This window comes from Colletotrichum fioriniae (genome assembly GCF_027942845.1).
Source record: "Colletotrichum fioriniae strain IMI 355084 chromosome Unknown scaffold_3, whole genome shotgun sequence".
NCBI classification, from domain to species: Eukaryota; Fungi; Ascomycota; class Sordariomycetes; order Glomerellales; family Glomerellaceae; genus Colletotrichum; species Colletotrichum fioriniae.
This window is the reverse complement of record NW_027076839.1, coordinates 384,686-405,391: the sequence shown is the minus strand read 5'-3', so window position 1 is coordinate 405,391 and position 20,706 is coordinate 384,686. Positions and strand designations below refer to the sequence as shown.

The following is a 20,706-nucleotide window of genomic DNA, read 5'->3' as shown; positions in this document are numbered from 1 at the left end:
TTCTCACATGCTACCTGCAATATTACCTAAGCCACATCCTCGGTCGACCGACTAGCACAAGCATATTTGTTCACTTACAGATGTTGAGCTGCTGTTGACCTCCCACCCATCAACAAGCTCGCATTCGTCCCCCCACAGATGCTTACTACCTTGCACAGTAGACAAGTGACTGGTCCCATTGGAAATAGGGACAAACCTAACCTTTATGAATTAGCATGCGTGAAGGCCAAAGGGCAAAGGACTTTCTCACCTGATGATAACGATAACCATTCTCACTTTAACTCCACCGAAGGCCGCAAGCAAGGTACACAACATGTCTCTACAGCACAATGACTCTTCTGTCGTGGCCGCCACTACGGGTTCCTCCCCTCCTTCTGTAGCAGCAGTGCGAACCTTCAAGCGTGCCGCCGTAGCGTGCAAGGCTTGTAACCTGCGCAAGGTGAGATGCACAGTCACCTTATCTGGCCCTCCCTGCGCCAATTGCTCAGTGGATGGAGTTACATGCGAGGTCCTGAGTCGTAAACGACGTCGGTGAGTTTTCTTTGTCGCCGCCCTCTATGGTTTGCGGTTCTATAGGTTATGCTAGTGAGCTATCCTGACGAAGCAGCAACTCGGATCAACTCCCCATGAACCCATCCCCCGGAGGAGGTGGGGAGAACACGTTGATCATCATCCCGCAAAGGGCACAACCCAGAAGACGGCTCGTGGAACCCCAGACCCCGGGGCCATCTTCGGGTACTCTAGAGAATGAGGAGGCCGTCGAGTCGAGGGACGACCGGGTCACATCCGCGCCGCCCGAAGATCACCGGCGCACCACACCCCAGGTCAACGGCGGCCCGAGGTCGTCAACGTCCCCACGCGCAGCCGAGACACGATCGGTCGGTGGCAGGCCATCCGCGCCAACCACTCGGCCTTACGACGCCGTGCGGGCTCTGCTTCCTACCAAGGGTCATCGGCCTCCGGATCCATCCGATGCCACTGAGGACAGCTCCGCGTATGCAGAGACGTTGGAGGGTGGTAAGAGTCGCGAGGATGGATGTGTCCCGTTCTACCCAGGTAAGATTTCCTCTGTTTCGGAACCATGATGCATAAAGCATTGCTTCGAGATGAGTTTCTCTTGACACTCATTCTATCTAGGAGATCAACGTGGCCCTGCCTTCTTGATCGACATCTGTGAACCTAATAGGTCATCCAAAGACAACCATTTCCTAGTGCCGATGCCATCCATTAAGGCCCTTTCGCCCGAAGATGTCAATTATCTCAGGATGAAAGGCGCTTTCACGCTTCCTCCGCCCCATGTTCGCGAGGCGATGATCCGATGCTACTTTCACTATGTACACCCATTTGCACCAATCCTGGATGCCAGCGAGTTCATCACCGAGTATGAGAAGGGAAGGAAAAGTCTATTGCTGCTCTGGAGCATGTTCATCGCGGCCGCGAGCGTAGGTCAACGACACAAATAATCTATCATTCGTTGCTAGACGTCGCTGACATTTACCACAGTTTGTTGACGACAGTCTCTTGACGGAAGATTTCTTCCCTTCGCGAAGGTCTCTGAAACGAGCCATGTATCAGAGAGCTAAAGTCGGCTCCCCTTCCAGTGTTTTGTCACCACAAACAAGAGCTAATCGTGTTGCAGGCTCTATACGATGCAGATTATGAAAAGGACAAGGTGACACTCATCCAGTCAGTCTTCCTGATGGGTCACTGGTACACCAGCACAGACGACAGAGCCGGGCCCTGGCACTGGAACGGCATCGCCATCAGCCTCTCCCACACGATTGGTCTTCACCGCCTGCACATGCCCGCGAACCAACAGGCATCGCAAGGGACTAAACCGTTCTGGAGACGTCTCTGGTGGTCTCTATACTCGCGAGAGGTGTGGCTTTCTCTGGGACTCGGCAGGCCGATGCGGATAGCCCTCGATGACTTTGATACGTCTATGCCGGCCGCCGGCGATGCTGACGTCCTGGCACCCGAGGTCAAGGGTCAACTTGGTCGGAAGTATCTTCCTGAAGAGATGCAGTTCCTCTTTGAAACCTGGCTGGCGTTTATCGGGTTGAGTGTCGCCCTTAGTAATGTTCTTGCAACGAATTATCGCGCCAAAGGGGTCAAGCCGTCGAGGATGGAGATTGAGCAAAGCGAAAACCAGATTAGAAGTTTCCAGTACAGAGTGCCTGAAGCCGGAAATCACAGTCGAGTTGTCGCATCTCATATCTACCAGTTCAAGCTATACTTTGAGTAAGTGCACACTGAACTGAGCCTCGAGATCAAACGAGGGTAAAGATCTAACACAAGTCAGAACCTCAATAATTGTTCTCTATCGGCCCTTCATACTTGATACTCCAAGAGAGATCCCGGCAGCAGACCAGGGAAGCTGGAGGACTTTTGCCTGCCAAAAGACGAGGACGGCCGCGTCCAACGCAAGCGCAGCGATGAACTCCATGATGGCAGAAGACCTCATCAGACTCTGCCACACCATCACGTACGAACCCCAACCTTTGCAATGATGTAAGCCAAATCCGACTCTCGGGTTCACTAACCAGCTGCTCAGAGTCATCGCCCTCGTCCCACCAATGCAAATTCACCTCTTCGAATCAACTTCATCAAAACAAATGGCACGCCAGATGGGCAGACACAATCTTGCCCTCTGCATGGTCGCCATGGACGAGATGCGCAAGTCCTACATCTCGGCGGATGCGTCGTATAAGCTCTTCGAGACGGCGATGAACAAGGTAGATAACGCGCCGCCCCACCAGCAGCATCAGCCGTCTCCAGCTGCTGCTGCCTTGACGCCAGATACGAGCGCGTTCGCGAGCTGGCCTGATGGGTATGGGCTGGGCACCGCGGGCATCATATCGGATATGTGGAGTCCACTGCCGAATGCATACGCTGACAATGCTTCGATATCGGGAACCCAGTGAGTCTTTTGGTTTTTGTTCTTGCTTGAAAACTCTACATGGTCTGATACTTTCGCAGTACCGATTCTTGGCTGGATATCCAGACTATGGATAGATTATGGACGCTTGACGACTTCAGTCTGCCATGATTCAGTTCCGTCCCTCATTACAAGAGAGATTCTTACAATGTCATCCGTGAACATGAGCCGAAGTTGCATCATATCCACGACGAATGGCACATTGCAGCATCAACTCAGCCTCTCGGGCCAAGAGCTTCTCGAACAGACCGAAACTTAGAATCAGCTTCGTACGCCCTGGCTTGGCCCTCTCATCCCGCCGGGCCAACGTCACCCAAGGCACTCGAAACGCACGACCGGCTTTCGGTCAGATTCCACGGATTCTTTTATCGAAGGACCGATAAGCTCCCGGGCTGTGGGGCGAGAATTGTTGAGGTGTCCGTAGGAAATCCGTGTCCCCGGGTAACGCGTCCGCCCCCCGAGCGGCGAGTCGCGATGAAATGTGCCCCACATCTTGCCGAGCCGAGGTACCTCGGTACTTGGGCCGCTTTGGTAGAAGCACATGCAAGACGGCTCTCAACAATCTTGCGTGCCTTAACTACGGAGATGAGAGATAGCACATATTGCGTGCTGGTATTAGTTCTCAACGCTCACAGTTACCTGCCGAAAGAGTTGGCTAGAATACAGCGATAGTAAAATGAGACCAAGTATTGTATAACAATCATTAATGAAGTCCGACCTTGACTCAAGGGGTTCATGTAGGATTTAATGGCTGTGCCCTGATCGCATTGCGCGTTGCCATGTTATCATGGCTGCTATGAAGACGCCTGAACGAATCATACCTATAGATAGATAGCGTATCATATCATAGGTCTTCAAAGTCTCTTAGACCGCGGGGCAAGCTGCAAACTGCCAAATCGGGATTTCCGAATGAAATTGCGAGCGTATCCCATTACATGCTAAACTACATAGAAGCTACAACCTTCTAATCTGTGCTTGTAGAAAGTTGAACTAGGTCAGCATGCTATGTGTCAAATCTTTGACTTCAACATCTTCGATTCCCACCAAGGATAGAACGGGAAAGCGCTCCTATCAAATCCCCCAGAAAACTCTGCTTTTCTCTTCTCCATGAAACTTGTCAGCCCTTCCACGTTGTCCTTGGACCCGAATGATGTGATAAAGACCTTGGAGTCCAAATCATGAGTTTCCTCCGGCGTCTCAGGGCAATACAGCATCATGTCCCTCATCAATTTGGTACTCATGATGGAGGTATTCTCCGCAATATCGGTAGCAAGCTCGATAGCATACCTCACAGTTTCCTCAGGGGTAGGGAGCAGTTTGGAAAATAGCCCGCTGACGAGGGGGTCGGAGGCCGTATAAGTGCTTCCCGTTGTGACTATGTGGTTTGCCTTGGAGAGACCGATAAGTTTGGAGAGGTAAAAGGCGCTGACGGACTCCATCGTCAATCCACGTCGTGCAAAAGGCATGTTTATCTTGGCGCCCTTCCAGGCAACTCGGATCGCGGCGGATAAGATGGACGTGGCTCCGAACCCTGCCGCGCCTCCATTTACGGCGACGATGGTTGGCTTTGTGCATCTGGAAATGGCCAGAGCTACACGTCCACCACTATCATGAGATTGTTAATTGACATCTTGAGTCGAAGGTTGCGGGAGACTCACGGGTCTTTCCACTTCATCGCATCTGGACTCTGTTTGATCTTCATTAACCCCGCGGGGCCCTCTGAAAGGTCCATTCATGAACAGAAGGATTTGCCGGCGCCGGTCAGGACGACCGCTCTGACGCGTTCATCCCCGTCAATCATGTTGAACACAGAGACTAACTCCTCGAGGATGTTTCCGTTGACGGCATTGTGTCTCTCCGGGCGGTTTAGAGTCACGACTATGACTTTGGTGACGGACGGAGCATCGTGGGGTACGTGGCTGATGATGATGTCTTTGTAGTTCAGGGACGAGTATAAGTCCGGAACCTGAGGAAGAGTTGTTTTAGACATTCTGAGATGAAACGTCGTTGCTATTTCAGTGATTCGAAAGGCTCAAAATTGAATTTTGCTATACGAAGGATCTTTTCCGATATCGACAATAACTTCGTGCCTTAATACTCCAGCAACACGGAAGCATGGCCACTAATATAACAAATACACAAGCTTTGTGTAGCCGGCACGATCTATATCCAAAATCAGGACGTGGCACTGGAATGCCTCGGTACATGCAGGTAACGAGAATGTTGTTAAGAAAGATTCAGATTCAGTTCCTCCTGTGCTCCATCTGGGCCAGTCTGCAGGCATGTGGCTGTTTTAAAACTGTATTCATTCGTAATGCGCCTTCATTTGACGCAATAAATGCTGAAAGATCAATGTCACTCTACTGACAATCTAGCTGAGCCAAGTTGAACTTACCAGTCGGGCCACTCCGTCTGATGCAAGTCAATCCGGGGCTCAAAGGCCCACATTCAGCCGAGGGCCGTTTGTCTCTTACCTCGAACGAGGCATCTCTCCGTCACAATAACATTCTGAAAAAGCTAAAAATCTTCAATCTGCAATGCGTAATTGACATCTATCTTGAGGCCGTGACTCGCTCTTGCTGTGCCTCGAGCCTCTCAGGCGGGGAGCTCGGTTACGCCGCTGTTCTGGTTATGGGTGGACGAAGCCCCCAACAACTAGCTTGAGGATATCCCAATAAACGTGGGCCATTGAAAAATCTCTGATAATAGTGAAGAGATGGAGATGCCCAAGATGGAGATGTCCAAGACGGATTCTCACATCGAGATTATTCAACTAACTTCTTCCAACGATGCGAGGGCGGACGATTGGACTTTGCTGCTAATCGAAATGAACAATACTTGAAACCCACTCGAACAAAGAAATATATCGAAGAAAATATCTCCTCAAGTACCTGCAACTCAGTCAGGTCTAGTTGTAGGCTATGGCGGCTCTTTGGGACCATTTGTTCTCTTACGGACAAATGGCCTTCTCGGTTCTCAGTGTCAAATCAGTTTTGGTAGGATTCGCCCTCGCTAACATCAAAAACTGGCACTTTATGTAGACCGAAAGTGCAAACTTTAGCTATTTCTAACCGGGATTTTACCATAGTTCTTGCAACTAAAACCCACCTCGCAGATCCGATTCCTACGCGCCTTCATCCGACGTCTTATAGACACCGCGCCTCCAAAGCACCTAAGTCCACGATGCCTCTTCCTCCCAGCCATCTCCGCGACGCGATCGCCGCTGCTGGAGTGTGACTACAACATGCACAAGTCTAAGTCGACCTACTTCACGGACCTCGACATGTCACGCGGCAACATTAGCCTAGTGCTCTTTCGGGAACCCATCAACCCGTTCTCGGGACCCAAACAATTCATCATGATCCTCGGCGGCGCGCAGTGCGTCTGGCGCAAGGAGATTGCGCGCTACGAAAAGTACGAACTGTGGACGAGGGTGTTGTCATGGGATGAGAAGTGGATATATCTCGTGACGCACTTTGTCAAAGCAGATGTATTTGTGCCGGGGGAGTACGCGATGCAACCGACCCGAGGGCAAAGAAGAACAAGAGACGTGGGATTGAAAATAAAGACCCTCAGAAGGCTGTCTTTGCTTCGTCAATTGCTAGATACGTTTTCAAGAATGGCAGGAGGACAGTGCCTCCGGAGCAGGTCTTGTCTACGTGTGGCTTGCTGCCGGACGACAAAGCCGGTTCGGCCGAAGTGGAACGGCTTAGAATGAAATGACTGCCCGTAGCCCAGCCCAAATCCGGCTGGGATTTGGTGCATGGTCTCTTCGAGCCTGGCGAGCTCGCTCTCGGCAGATACACCGACCTCTGGTGGCGATGAGGCAGATTTTCTGAGCTTCGCAGTCAGATTAATAGTTTTAAACTTCATGGAAGCCTTAATTTCATTTGGGCGGGAAAATGATTGCCTGCGAAAGCTCACTCTAGAGTTGCAATTGCGAACTCTCACGGATACATCCATAGTTTGGGTTGTGGCTAATTGTCGATCGAGGAGTTTAATTCATGCAAAGTTTGCCCTATGAACGAACGTCTTAATAGCTCATGCATAACCCCTCAAAAGTGCGGAGAAAGCTTCAACTTTCAATTTACAGGATACAAATCACATTTTCAGCCGTATTGTCGCACTTGAAATACAAGAAGTTGGATTGGTCCAACCGTGATCTAACCAATTCGCCTGGTAATAAGATACTCAACGTCCAAAACTCCCTCTCTCAGTCCCGCAGGAGTTGGGAGCTTGGGTCCAAAGGCCGGCGGTGAATTTCTGCTTACATCCCACTTCCTGGCTGCATGGAACTAGCTTCGCGTACGTGTCAGCGCACCGGATCCTTTCCTGATCTGCGCCGCTGCAGTCCTAAACTCTCGTGCTCCAAGTTCGTACACTGACACGCCAAGAAGGCGTCTCCCTGCGTCATGGTGTCTCTGTTCCCCGCAAACAGGCAAGCGAGAACGAACGTACGAGAGGGATTTCAAGGTTGCGCGGGGTTACGTTGGCAGTTGTGGAATTGACGATGAGTCGCTAACGGACGAGCACTTCTCTAGTGTTCCGTACAACGGGCGGCCGCTTTCAACGGAGACCTCACTGGACTCCGAGAGGACTCCATCATCAACGGCAGGCGCACGGCATCATGGTCGCCGGACGAGTCCGTTGTATATCTTGATCCGGAGCGGGAGGGCAAAGAAACATCGGTTTGGCCGACGGAGCGGGATGGGGCAACTCGACGGCCGGCAGCTGAGCCATGAAAATTGGCCGCAATGACGGCGGCAGCTGTCCATCGCTGCGCCGTAGATGCACGCAGGCGACGGATCTCGGGACTAACCCCCCCCTGGCGGCCTTAGTTTTGGGATCCAACGGGTTGGGAGGCCTGGGTGGCGCCGTGGTAGCACACGGGTGGGTGCCGGTGGGCGGGCATGTTGGTTTCTGATCAGATTCGCACTGGGAATGGTCTCATGAGTCGGCCTCTTCGGCACTGATTCTATGAGATTCATCTAATCATCAAACGAAGTGCCTTCGCGTTATTAGACAGCAGAGTATTATGGACCAAGATCGCGGGATGAGGATGCCAAATCCGACTCATTGCATGGGGGAAACGGGAGTGAGAAGAACCCCTGGCTTCACCGCCCACCAACCAATGCAACACTCCAAGAGTCCATAGAGCCCCCCCGACTCGTTGGCCAAGTGTCACTGCTTACTTTGCTGGCATTCCATAGGGCAGAGAACGCTTAAAGCAAGTCGGCGCGGAATTGGACTGGCGCCGAATGCCATGTTTCACTAGAGACGGGGACGGACGGGATGGCCGAGCTGGGCTACGAAGCTGGCTCGAATCCGCACGATTGCGTTCATCTCGACCATTGAGATGACCGGGATTGGCCCACCTGTCGCTCAACTCGTCGTGAGGGAAAAAAGTGGGAAAATGGGAAATCTTTTTTCGGCCATGATATCAGCGTTTATCCTCGTGCTCCACGCATGATGATGGGACCGAGGCATAACGCTTGACAAGCTCGAGAGATTAGCCACATACATGAATTGGAGGGGCTCAGGCGATTCTCGAATTTGAATATTATCAGGCCGATATCCCCTCCTGTTGCTGGATTTTGTCTCACCACATAGAAGCATTCAAATCTCTCAGTTAGCTGACTGACCAACAACGCTCGAGGACCAAGATCATACCCTCGACACATACAATACACGCATACGAATAGACAAACACACACACACACACACTCAACATGTCGGAAACAGTACCGATCCCAGAGCCCGGCGGACTGCCGTTTCTCGGCAACCTCAACGAGATCGATTCTGAATTCCCCTTGGGATCCATGATGTCTCTTGCGGACCAGTATGGTGAGAGATGACCCCCCTGACTCATGCGAGCCAGACCCTCTTATCTTATCCATGACAAGCAGCTGACAGTGACATGCGCCCCTGAAGGTGAGATTTACCGATTGAGATTCCCAGGTCGTTCAATTGTCCTGGTCTCGACACAGCAGCTCGTGAATGAAACTTGCGATGAGAAGCGGTTCAAGAAGTCCGTAAACTCAGCATTAAATGTGAGTTTATCAAGCTGAAATGCGCTCATTTAATTAGCCTATACATTCATGCGTGTACATGGAAGCCATACTCATACCTGAATAGCAAGTCAGAGCAGGCGTCCACGATGGACTCTTCACAGCGAAAATGGGCGAGGAGAACTGGGGCATCGCTCACCGCGTTCTCATGCCCGCCTTCGGTCCCCTTTCGATCCGCGGCATGTACGATGAGATGCACGACATCGCTACCCAGCTGGCATTGAAATGGGCGCGATACGGCCCCGAATCGGCGATCATGGTGACGGACGATTTCACGCGACTGACGCTCGACACATTGGCCCTGTGCTCAATGGGATACCGATTCAACAGCTACTACTCACCCGTTCTTCATCCCTTTATTGAGGCCATGGGCGACTTTTTGACCGAGGCTGGTAACAAATCGCGTCGTCTCCCGCTCCCTGCCATGTTCTACAGCGCAAAGGACCAGAAGTTCCAGCAGGACATTGACACCCTCAGAACCACAGCCAGAGAAGTTCTCGAGTCAAGAAAGGAAGGGAAGAGCGATCGCCGAGATTTGCTCACGGCCATGCTCGAGGGAGTCGACCCGAAGACCGGGAAGAAGATGACGGACGAGAGTATCATGGATAACTTGATCACATTCCTCATCGCCGGTCACGAAACGACGTCAGGACTCTTGTCATTCGCTTTCTACCAGCTGCTGAAGCACCCCGAGGCCTACCGCAAGGCCCAGCAGGAGGTCGACGATGTTGTTGGAAAGGGACAGATCAAGGTCGACCACATGTCCAAGCTGCCCTACATCAACGGTGTTCTCCGCGAGACCCTGCGTGTCAACGCCACGATCCCCGTCTTCTCAGTTGAGGCCTTTGAAGATACCGTGCTTGGTGGCAAGTACCCCGTGGCCGCAGGCGAGACCATCGTCAACCTCCTTGCCAAATCCCAGCTCGATCCCCTAGTCTTTGGCGAGGACGCCAACGAATTCAAGCCCGAGCGCATGATGGACGAGAACTTTAACCGCATCACTAAGGAGTTCCCCAACTGCTGGAAGCCGTTCGGCAACGGCATGAGAGGATGCATCGGTCGCCCTTTTGCCTGGCAAGAGGCCCTTTTGGTCATGGTCATGCTTCTTCAAAACTTCAACTTTGTGCTGGACCCCAACTACCACTTTGGCGTCAAGCAGACCCTCACCATCAAGCCCAAGGACATGCACATGCGCGCCATCCTTCGCGACAATCTCACCCCGACGACTCTGGAGCGCCGTCTGGCCGGTCTGGCCGAGCCCGAGAAGCCCGCCGAGCAGGCCAAGGCCAACGGAGCTGCCGCCGGAGGCGAGACTGGAATGCCTCTGACGATCCTTTACGGATCCAACAGCGGAACCTGCGAGGCTTTGGCGCAGCGTGTTGCCTCCGATGCCGCATCCCACGGTTTCCGCGCCACCAAGATCGACTGCCTGGACAGCGCCAATGGTAGCCTTCCTACTGATCAGCCCGTCGTCATCATCACGGCGTCGTACGAGGGCCAGCCTCCCGACAATGCTGGCCACTTCGTGGCCTGGATCGAGGGACAGGACAAGGCCAAGTCCCCCCTCAAGGACGTCTCCTACGCCGTCTTTGGTTGCGGCCACAAGGATTGGGTCCAGACTTTCCACCGTGTTCCCAAGCTGGTCGACACCACCCTCGAGCAGCTCGGTGCAACTCGCCTGGCCGAAGTTGGTCTGACGGATGTATCTAGCGGCGAGGTCTTCACCAACTTCGAGTCATGGGAGGATGACACGCTCTGGCCCTCATTGACCAACAAGTACAAGACAACCTCCTCTGCCGAGGACAATAAGACCAAGGGTCTGGGTGTTGTCATCAGCAACCCCAGAACCTCGACTCTGCGCCAGGACGTCAAGGAGGCTACCGTCACCAAGACCGCGACGCTCACCAAGGGCAGCGACCCCAAGAGCATCAAGAAGCACGTCGAGATCAAGCTCCCCGAGGACATGACCTACACTGCTGGCGACTACCTTGCCGTTCTGCCCATCAACCCCAAGGAGACTGTCTACCGCGCAATGCGTCGTTTCCATATCGCCCGTGATGCTCATCTTAGCATCAAAACCGACGGACCTACGTCGCTTCCGGTCGATACCTCCGTGCCCGCCAACGACCTCTTGAGCTCTTACATTGAGCTTTCGCAGCCTGCTACGAGAAGAGTAAGAAGCAATTTTTCTACTTACCTTGACCATCGATACTAATATTCTTACAGAACATCCTTGCTCTCGCAGAGCACGCAAGTGACGAGAAGACCAAGGCTGAGCTGAACCGCCTCTCAGGCGATGCCTATGCAGATGAGATCAGCGGCAAGCGCGCATCCGTCCTCGACCTCCTCGAACGCCACCCCTCGATCGACCTGCCCATCGGCGTCTTCCTATCCATGATGCCCCCGATGCGCGTCAGACAGTACTCCATCTCTTCCTCCCCGATGGCGTACCCCAACAACGTCACCCTGACTTTCTCCGTCCTCAATGAGCCATCCCTCTCAGGCCAGGGCCCCTACATCGGCGTCGCCTCCTCCTACCTCGACTCCCTCGCTGAGGGCGATAGCCTCCACGTCGCCATCCGCCCCTCTCACGCCGCCTTCAGCCTCCCCACCGATGCCGAGAACACGCCCATGGTCTGCGTCGCCGCCGGCACCGGTCTCGCTCCCTTCCGCGGCTTCATCCAGGAGCGCGCCACCATGCTCGCAGCGGGCCGCACCCTCGCGCCCGCGCTGCTCTTCTTCGGATGCCGTTCCCCCGAGCAGGACGATCTGTACCGCGACGAGTTTGACAAGTGGGAAGAGATGGGTGCCGTCTCTGTGCGACGCGCTTACAGTCGCGATTGCGATAAGAGCGAGGGCTGCAAGCACGTGCAGGACCGCATGTGGCAGGATCGTGAGGAGCTCGTCGACTTGTGGAAGAAGGGCGCCAAGGCGTACGTTTGTGGCTCGCGCGGTGTGGCTGAGTCTGCCAAGGAGACTATGCTCAAGATCAAGGTTGAGATGGAGAAGGCCAGGGGTGAGGAGACGGATGAGGAGAGCGTCAAGGAATGGTTCGAGGCGCTGAGGAACATCCGCTACGTGACGGATGTGTTTGATTAGACGGTGGAAAAGTCAAAGGCTTATCGGATTTCATTACATCGTCATACTATAGAAGGGGATAGGAGTTGGAGGGCATTGGTTACAAGCATGTAATACCAGGTGGAACAAGCAAATTGATTACCTTGAATTCGTGGTTCAGCATTCCCTTGACCAACGTGAGTCTCCACTGCACCAACAAGATCCGAAACCGAGATATCTACGTAAGCTTTCAATGATCTACCGCTTGCTGAAGGTAGTAGATGAACGCACAAGTACGTTCGGCTCATTCATTAAAAGCGAAAGCTAACATTCTCATCAAGTAATTGGGTACCGGCGCCTCCCCGTTCACGGCGAGACGGAGCTCGCGCTCCACTGCCTCCGACGGACAGTCCAATGGGAAGGAATTGACTTCGGCCACTGAAACTCAAAACAGATGCCGGAAGTCCGGGCGCGGGAGGAAGACAAGCATTGCCGATGCGATTCGGCGCGACTGAAGAACGTTAACATGTGGACCGTGGGGGGCCTTAACAAGTGCCGATGCCGTCCCGCAGGTTTCCCCGGGTTCCTGGACTAGGAGGTCCCTTTTCCTACGTATCATAAACGGCGTCTTGGCGTCAGATTTGCTGCTCTACTCGGGATCCTGGGCCGAGTTTGGTATCTGGTTCCGGCACTACATTTGACGTCACTCGAGTTCGTACCAAATGAGTGAGATCTTTGCATGTTGCACTGCAGATCTAGTGCTTTGGAAGCTTCGCAAGCTTCTATGAAGGTTTGTTTTCTCGTTTATCTACTTTGCGAGCTGCTGGACATACTTAGCCGGCAATATTCTCTGACCAACCTCTATAGGTACTTACCCAAATGAATCGAAACCTTCCCTCTGCATTGTCTGGCATGAAGCTATGGCCAATATCTAGAGCTTCCCCGCACGAGAAAGACTTGATTACCGAGGTATCGGGGAGATCTCGAACGAGTCAGTAGCTCAGACGAAACGTTGTTGTCTCTCATATTGCAAGGTAGAGGTACATCGTTATTTCCCCTCGAAGCTCTTAAGGTGAGCCTCGAATTAATCGTATCAGAGCGCTTTGGTGTCTTCCTCGAGCTATAGAAGCTGCCATTCTGTGTCAAATGGTTGTTGAAATGGCGAGCAGTTCTCAAGGTCAGCATCAAGCTGGCCTTTGTATGGAATCATCTCACCGTCGGCTATGGTAGCCAGGATCGGCCAGAAGTTGGCCCGGGGAAAAGCCTAGGCAGGGAGGCCATAAGGAAGATGGTCCCCATCGTACTCATTCGAAGTATAGATACCGCTCAGTCATATGATTTATCGGGAATAATGTCCATCTTGTTGTTCATCGTCTCATATCCGGACAGCCACGCACTTGAGAAGAGCCGTGGGCTGTCATCTCCTCGTTGTCTCGTCCAACATCTGAAGACGTCACATCTCGGCGCCGAATGATTGAAGCTTTATGCGAAGACGGTCCCGAAAATATCATTCCTATCGGCTGCTTGACCCTGCCATTGACGCCCTCCACGCAGGTAAGCGGCCGAAACGGAAAGTTTGACCTAACCTCCGACCGAGGCTGCCGCTGGTGGAACTCTGTAACAACCAGAAATACCTGGTGTCCAGAACCCTGGAGAGGTCATCCCAACAGATAGACTCTTGCGGGTTTAAAGTCTCTTTGTTATCTCCCCCTCATAATGCTTAGAAATACCACGATTCGTCACGTGTCGTCTTAACTTCCAGACTGCAACCGAGGGATTGGAAACAGTATATGAACGCGCTTTGGTCTCGTCGATTTCTAGAATTTCGGGAGTTGGCATGGTGCGTCTATGAAGCCATGCTATACCCTTACCTATCATCATCGACAAAAATAACAATGGCCACAACTACCGTTCAAGTCACGGAGCCGAGGACTCTCTCCGTCTGTGGACAGCGGACTTTCCCGTCAATTATTGACGAGAGGGCTGCTTACGAGCCTAACTTGACGTGTTTCTCAACGCCATACACGTCGGAGCCCCGGGATGGGTGGAGAGTTGTCACCTACAGAGATTTTGCGAATGCTATCAACTACATTGCGCACTTCCTTCTAGATAATTGCGGAGTTCCTGCGCCAAACACGTTTCCGACCATTGCCTACATTGGCCCAAACGATGCTAGATACTGTGTGCGTCTACGATGAAGAACGTGATTCTGACGTGAAGCTCTCGCTGACGCGATGATAGATCATGACTGTTGCCTGCATCAAGGCTGGATACAAGGTAAGCTTCTCATTTCACTGTTTTCATCTGCATACAATCCCACTCACATCCATATAACAGGCCCTATTCGTGTCTCCCAGAAACCCTCTCGAAGCACAGCTCAACCTTTTCAAGCTGTCTGGCTGTCGGCTGGTCGTGCGTCCGCCATCACACCAGTCTGTTGTCGACTTCTGGGTAAAACACTGGGACATGAAGCAAATAGAGATCGAGCCCCTGCACGACATTCTCTCCAAGCCTCAAGTATCCAACGTACCATACACAAAAACTGCCGCAGAGGCAGAGTGGGATCCTTTCCTTGTCCTCCACACCAGTGGTAGCACCGGTCTTCCTAAGCCGATCGTCACCAAGCATGGCTCTATCGCCTTAACGGATGCGCAGCACCAGTTTCCTGAATGGAATGGCACAATCCCCATCGCACGGGCAATGGAGTCACTGGCGGACGTACACTTTAGTCCCAGTGAGTGCCATGAGTTCATCATCAATTCTTATGACAGAAGCTTACATGCATAGTGCCGTTGTTTCATGCCGGAGGCGTCTATGGGTTCATTGGGACTGCGATTCTTAGCAACAAGCCCATCATCTTCCCGTTCCCTGACCGCCCGCTTACTCCTGATCTTACTATTGAGATTCTTCAAGCCACGGGTGCGAAGAGCGCGGCATTACCTCCATCTCTACTCGAGGAGATGGTCCACCGTCCCGATCAAATTGAGGTATTGAAGAAGCTGAACTTTGTTGGCTTCGGTGGTGGTGGGTTTTCCTCCAAGAAAAAAATCGCTGGAGGATGGGAACTCACAAGTCTCTAGGTCCCCTCAATAAGGAGGCCGGTGACACTCTCTACAGGAACGGAGTCAAGCTGCTCAACATCATTGGTGCCACTGAGTAGGTCTTTTCAAAAATTTGGACTTGAGATTTGAAGCTAAGAAAACTGCATGCTAATAATCCCAGGACTCTGCCGTTTTGCATCTATTATCAGAAGAACTCGGCGCTGTGGCAATACTTTATCTACAACGAGGAGCTTTCCGGTGTCGAATTCCGAAAGGCCACGTCCGACGAGGACGTTTACGAGATGGTGATCACCAGAAAGTCGAAGCAGATTCCGATACAAGGCATCTTCTACACGTTCCCCGATAGAGAGGAGTACGCCACGAGCGACTTATACAAGCCTCACCCGACACTGCCACATCATTGGAAGTTTCATGGCCGAGCCGACAACATCATCAATCTTTCCAACGGAGAGAAGCTCAACCCCGTGAGAATGGAAGACATCATTGCCGGAAACCCCGTGGTAAAGGCTGCCCTTATTGTGGGAGCACAGAAATTCCAGCCAGCTCTGATCATAGAGCCCTTTGTGCAGCCAAAGACAGACGAGGAGATTGATGACCTGATTGACCGTATCATGCCGCAAGTTGCCGAGGCTAACGAGACCATTGGTAAGTCTCTCCACTGCACCCAGACTAACGTCACTTACATCCATCCTATCCTTGGAGAGAAAGTGTAGCGCTGACACGGGAATAAAAAGCTACGCACGGTCGGATTGTTCGGCACTTAATCACAGTGTCCAATCCGGAGAAGCCATTCCTGATGGCGGACAAGGGCACCCTCAAGAGATCGGCGACAATCAAGCTTTATGCCGATGAGATCGAGGAGCTCTACGCTAATCCGAGAGAGGTGCCCCTCTCCAAGGTGCCGCGCCTCGACCTGAGCTCCCAGGCCGCGCTTAGCAGGTCCATCGAGAAGCTCCTCCGCGAGCACCTCGGCGTCCCTCACTTGGAGTCCGACACTGATTTCTTCGCGGCGGGCATGGACTCGTTGCAAATCATTGCTGCTGCACGTTTCATCACTGCTAGTCTGCGCGCTACGAATAAGCACTACAGTGACACGACTATCGAGGCTCGCGATATGTATACTCACGTTAGCCCTCACCAGCTTGCTGGTCACATCTTGCAATCCGGCCAGGGCAAGGCCAATGGCGGTGCTGCCAGCGAGAGTGAGAACCACCAAGCGATGGACAGGCTGTATCAGAAGATTCGACAGAACCTGATCCACGCCAAACCCGGACGCCCGGAGCCAGCGAAAGAGGAGCAAACTGTCATTCTCACCGGATCCACCGGAAACATGGGCTGCTACCTGCTCGACGAGCTTATCCGCAACCCGCACGTCAAGAGAGTCATTTGCTTCAACAGGTCAACCGATGGTGGTGCTGGAAAGCAGGCCAACGCCATGAAAGAGCGCGGCCTAGTCGGCCCAGAAGAGAGCGGCAAGGTCGAATTCCTCCACACAAACTTGTCGCAACCCAACATGGGCTTGTCGCAAGAGGTCTACTCTCGCCTCCTCAAAGAGGCGGACCGCATCGTTCACAACGCCTGGGCCGTCAACTTCAACATGCCTCTCGATGCGTTTGAGCCGCACATCAAGGGATGTCGTCACTTGGCTGACTTTGCTGCCACGGCGGAGAAGCGTGTCGTGCTGGTATTCGTTTCAACCATCGGAACCACTAGCAAGTGGGATGCAAGCCGTGGGCCGGTGCCGGAGAAGTCCCTGCGGGAATATGGTATCTCGGGTCTTGGATATGGTCAGAGTAAGCTGATCTCCAGCATGGTCCTCGAGGACGCCGCCCAAGTCGGAAACTTCCCCCTGGCTATTGTTCGTGTGGGTCAGATTGCTGGGCCTCTTGCTGATGGCGGCGCTTGGAGCCGCCAAGAGTGGCTGCCCTCCATCATTGCCAGCAGTCTTGTTCTCAAGGCGTTGCCGAGGCACCTATCCGGTATGAACACAACCGCCTGGGTCCCGGTCGAGACAATGTCGAGAATGATTCTGGACATCGGCGGCCTGACTGAGGAATCGAAAGACTACCACGAGGGCTACTTCCACGGCAGCAACCCCTCCATCACAACATTTGACAAGCTGGTCCCTGCTATCCAGCAATACTATGGAAGGAATCAACTTCCTGACCTCATCCCCTTCAAGGAATGGGTTGAGAGATTGGAAGCAAGTCGTACGGCACCCGGAGCGCTTGGCGCCGACCGAAACCCGGGCTTGAAGTTGGTTGACTTTTATCGAGGCGCTGCTTCTGCGGGAGAAAATATACCGAACACGAGGACACACGATACCACGAGAACTGTGGCTTGCAGTCCTGCACTTCGTTCGGTTGGACCTGTGACGCCGGAGTTAATGGCCCATTGGTGCAGACAGTGGAAGTTTGAGAGCCCTGCGGCTCGCGTTGGTCGTTTGTAGAGGTCTAGATCTTGGGTTAGATATGTACTTTACAAATTGAATACTTATTTTGAAGCTACGCAATTAGCGTTCTGCGAGACTTCGTTAAAGTTCATCGAGCACCACGAGACTTATTGATGCGATAGCCTACCGAATGCTCCGCCGCCCAGGGATGACTTCTTCTCAAGTTGCAACGGTCTTTAGTATCAGTGGATCTTGAAAGCAAAAAGTAACCATGATTAGCATGATGTTATTTCTATCTATGATGCTCCGTCTTTCCCACAGTCATGACCATGCTCCGACCGCTACGCCACTCGATTTCCCACAAATGATCCACCAAGCAAACAATTGAGCAAACAGTCCATTACAATCTTTTGCAAAATTCTCATGAATGAGAAACGTTCAGGGCCTCTTATATCTTGAGCTTACGCAGACCAGAGTCGGTCTGGGGGTAAGGGGCCTTCTTCGAGTACGTCTGCCACTGGTTACACATGTCATCCATATCCTGAGCCCGGACAGTATCCATAATCTTGTCAGTCTGCTCCAGGAACTGCACTGATAGACCCTGGCTGACGTGCCACGCAATGTGGCAATGGAACAGCCACGCGCCGGGGTTATCCGTCTTGAAGGCGACAACGAGCCAGCCTCGGCCGGGCAGGGTAGTCACATCGCGCCTAGTCGGGTTCTTGAAGTTGAGCTTGGAGACATCAGTCTGCGCGTTAAAGCGCACGCCGTCACCGCGGCCGCTGGAGGCCGGCTCGGAGTGACCTAGGATGTAGAAGTCGTGGCCGTGAAGATGCATTGGATGAGGGGCGGGGAACAAGTTCTCGACGACCCAGAATGCCCACTGCGATATGAGTTAGCTGATGCTTTTCGGTGTCAAGTGGTACGGGGGAACTTACAGCATTGTCGGCGGGAACCTCAAAGACGTTGTAGTTGTCGGGGTAGTCGGTGCTGTTCTTGGCGAGGTAAGACAGCGTCGGCTGATCCCAGTTGATGTCCATGTTCTGGCCATTGACCTTCCAGAAGACCTGCTGAGTGCCAGTTGTTCTGCTCGTATCAACAGTAATGTCAAGAGTATCGTCCTGGGTCTTGGCGAATGATGTAGAGTTCACGTCGACACTGAAGATGGGCTCAAAGTCCGTCTTGTCCTGACACTGGGCATCGGTGGGCGCTTTGCCGGCATCCTTGGGCATGAGGCCGTTTGCCGCACCCTCGTACTGGAAGATGGCAGCGGGCTTGTTCATGTTGGAGGTGCCGCAGAGTCTGTTGGAAGGGAACGAGACGTTGAACCAATATGCTTTGCTGGCGTCCTGGTCGGCGTCGATGATGACATCGTAGCGCTGGCCGACAGTCAGGTAAAGCGAGTCCGTCTCGAAGGGCTTGACGGGGACAAAGTCGGTTCCCGTCACCGTCATCTTGTGGCCGACGAGGTTCACCGTGAAGGTGTTGTCGACGGACATGTTGACGAGGCGGATTTTGTGAGACTTGCCCTTCTTGAGCGTCACGCGGGAGTAATTGCCACCACCATTCTTGTTGATGTTGGTGCCGTTGAACAGAATGTTGTCACTGGCGGGAACGGCAGCGGGGGCAGTGAAGGTGGAGCGGATCTCGTCGGCAGACTTGTAGTACCAATCCGTGATGGAGTAGGTGCCGAGGTCCTCGTCGTAGTTCTTGGAGGTAGGTCCGTCAATCTGAATAGTGCCTGCGATACCGTTCGCGTATTGGTCGGAGAAATGCGAGTGGTACCATGATGAGCCGTACTGCTCAGCACGCCACTCATAGGTCTTGCTGGCTCCTGGCGGAATGGGGCATTCCGTGATACCGTTGACACCATCGTTCTGGTTGTTGTTCAACATTCGCAGGCCGTGCCAATGCATTGAGGTTCTTTGGTGGTGTTAGGGAATCAACAATTTGAAGGATGGGTGCGCGCGTAGCTGTTGATACTCACCCGTTCGTCCTCAAGTTATTCACGACTCTGACCTTGATCTTATCACCCCAATTTGCCTTGATGTTCGGGCCCGGGAAACCACCTGCAGCGTGTTCTGTCAGCACATGATCACGTCACAGTGGTAGAGAGCAGAAATCCTGGCCTACCATTGATCAACATCGCCGTGTTCTTCGTCATGCCATCTTGACCTTGGAAAGAGGTGTGCTCGGTGAGGACCAAGTCATACTGTCCAAATTGTTAGTATGGCGTAACCCTCAGAGTACACACGTCAACCAACCTCTCTTGTCACACCAGTATCTGGGATCGACTCCTCGTAAGCAGTCTTGATATCAAATCCTTCAACCCAACACTGTCTGTTGTCGGCAGTGTTGCAGGACTTAGGCCCTTGGTTGGAGTCCGCAGGGGTTGACGAGCCAGGCTGTGCGTTGTCCTGCCTCCTCGAAACACCAGTGTTGGACGACGGCGAGGGGGCGGCTGCTGCTAGGCCATAGAGGAAGAAGAGCGCGCTCTTAGAGAGTGTCGACCTCATCTTGACTTTCTTTGGCTAATGCGTATGCCGAGGGCTATGGAAGTGTCTACTTGAAATGCCCTGTATGGGAGTTAGTATACGAGGTCCCATCATATGCAGTGGCACTCCAAGTGGAAGTGACTTACCTAGTCCACCCAGTATTAATGTCTCTATCACAACCTTGTTCGTTCGACGTGGCAGGAGAAGAGAAGAGCTTCCAGAAATTCCAACTCTTCAACGGTCGACCCAACCTTTAGATAAGGTGGAAAACCTGCGCTGGGATATTGGCCACCGCGCGATTAACCTCAAGAAAGGGAGCACGGTGCTGGCGTTCGGGGATGAGCCGTGATCTAGCCTTTTCGGTCGAGCTTTGCGAAACGTAGGGAACTGTTGGATTTTGCGCCGCGGGAGGGAAGAAGCTCGTTTCTAGATAACCCACGTACCAACCAGAGAGCTTTATACCAAGGCGGGCGGCACCAAGACGGCGGGTTAGTTTCAATATCTTCGGGCTGAGGAGGGAAGGCAAAAGTGAGATGGGATGATGTTTGGAACAGTCTGAGTGGGAGTGAGCGTGTGTGTAGTTTGACTGCGGTTGGATTTGTGTGTAGGTAGTTCCTGACAGTCGGTCCCGGATACCAAGCGGTCTTTGGGTCCATGGTCACCTTGGTGGGCGGTTATCACAAGTGTCAGACAA

The 20,706-nt window shown here is 52.9% G+C and overlaps 4 protein-coding genes across 4 annotated transcripts; 3 read left to right on the top strand and 1 right to left on the bottom strand.

The window, feature by feature from the left end:
* Window positions 1–626: 626 nt before the first annotated feature.
* N0V96_003013 (uncharacterized protein) lies at window positions 627–2,924 on the top strand (the record flags this gene model as incomplete). Its single annotated transcript, XM_065756707.1, has 6 exons — window positions 627–1,056; window positions 1,138–1,442; window positions 1,504–1,584; window positions 1,640–2,241; window positions 2,351–2,485; window positions 2,555–2,924. 6 exons carry the CDS (start codon window positions 627–629, stop codon window positions 2,922–2,924), a joined length of 1,923 nt encoding a protein of 640 aa, XP_065614474.1.
* A 5,743-nt stretch (window positions 2,925–8,667) lies between these two features.
* Window positions 8,668–12,105, top strand: N0V96_003012 (uncharacterized protein; the record flags this gene model as incomplete). Its single annotated transcript, XM_053189837.1, has 4 exons — window positions 8,668–8,782; window positions 8,870–8,988; window positions 9,074–11,179; window positions 11,233–12,105. The coding sequence occupies 4 exons, from the start codon at window positions 8,668–8,670 to the stop codon at window positions 12,103–12,105; spliced, it is 3,213 nt and encodes a 1,070-aa protein (XP_053052760.1).
* Window positions 12,106–14,307: 2,202 nt separating this feature from the next.
* N0V96_003011 (uncharacterized protein) lies at window positions 14,308–17,574 on the top strand (the record flags this gene model as incomplete). Its single annotated transcript, XM_053189838.2, has 6 exons — window positions 14,308–14,340; window positions 14,401–14,797; window positions 14,851–15,087; window positions 15,144–15,219; window positions 15,286–15,770; window positions 15,860–17,574. 6 exons carry the CDS (start codon window positions 14,308–14,310, stop codon window positions 17,572–17,574), a joined length of 2,943 nt encoding a protein of 980 aa, XP_053052761.2.
* A 391-nt stretch (window positions 17,575–17,965) lies between these two features.
* N0V96_003010 (uncharacterized protein) lies at window positions 17,966–20,033 on the bottom strand (the record flags this gene model as incomplete). Its single annotated transcript, XM_053189839.1, has 5 exons — window positions 17,966–18,400; window positions 18,456–19,440; window positions 19,505–19,586; window positions 19,651–19,729; window positions 19,782–20,033. The coding sequence occupies 5 exons, from the start codon at window positions 20,031–20,033 to the stop codon at window positions 17,966–17,968; spliced, it is 1,833 nt and encodes a 610-aa protein (XP_053052762.1).
* Between the last annotated feature and the right edge of the window lie 673 nt (window positions 20,034–20,706).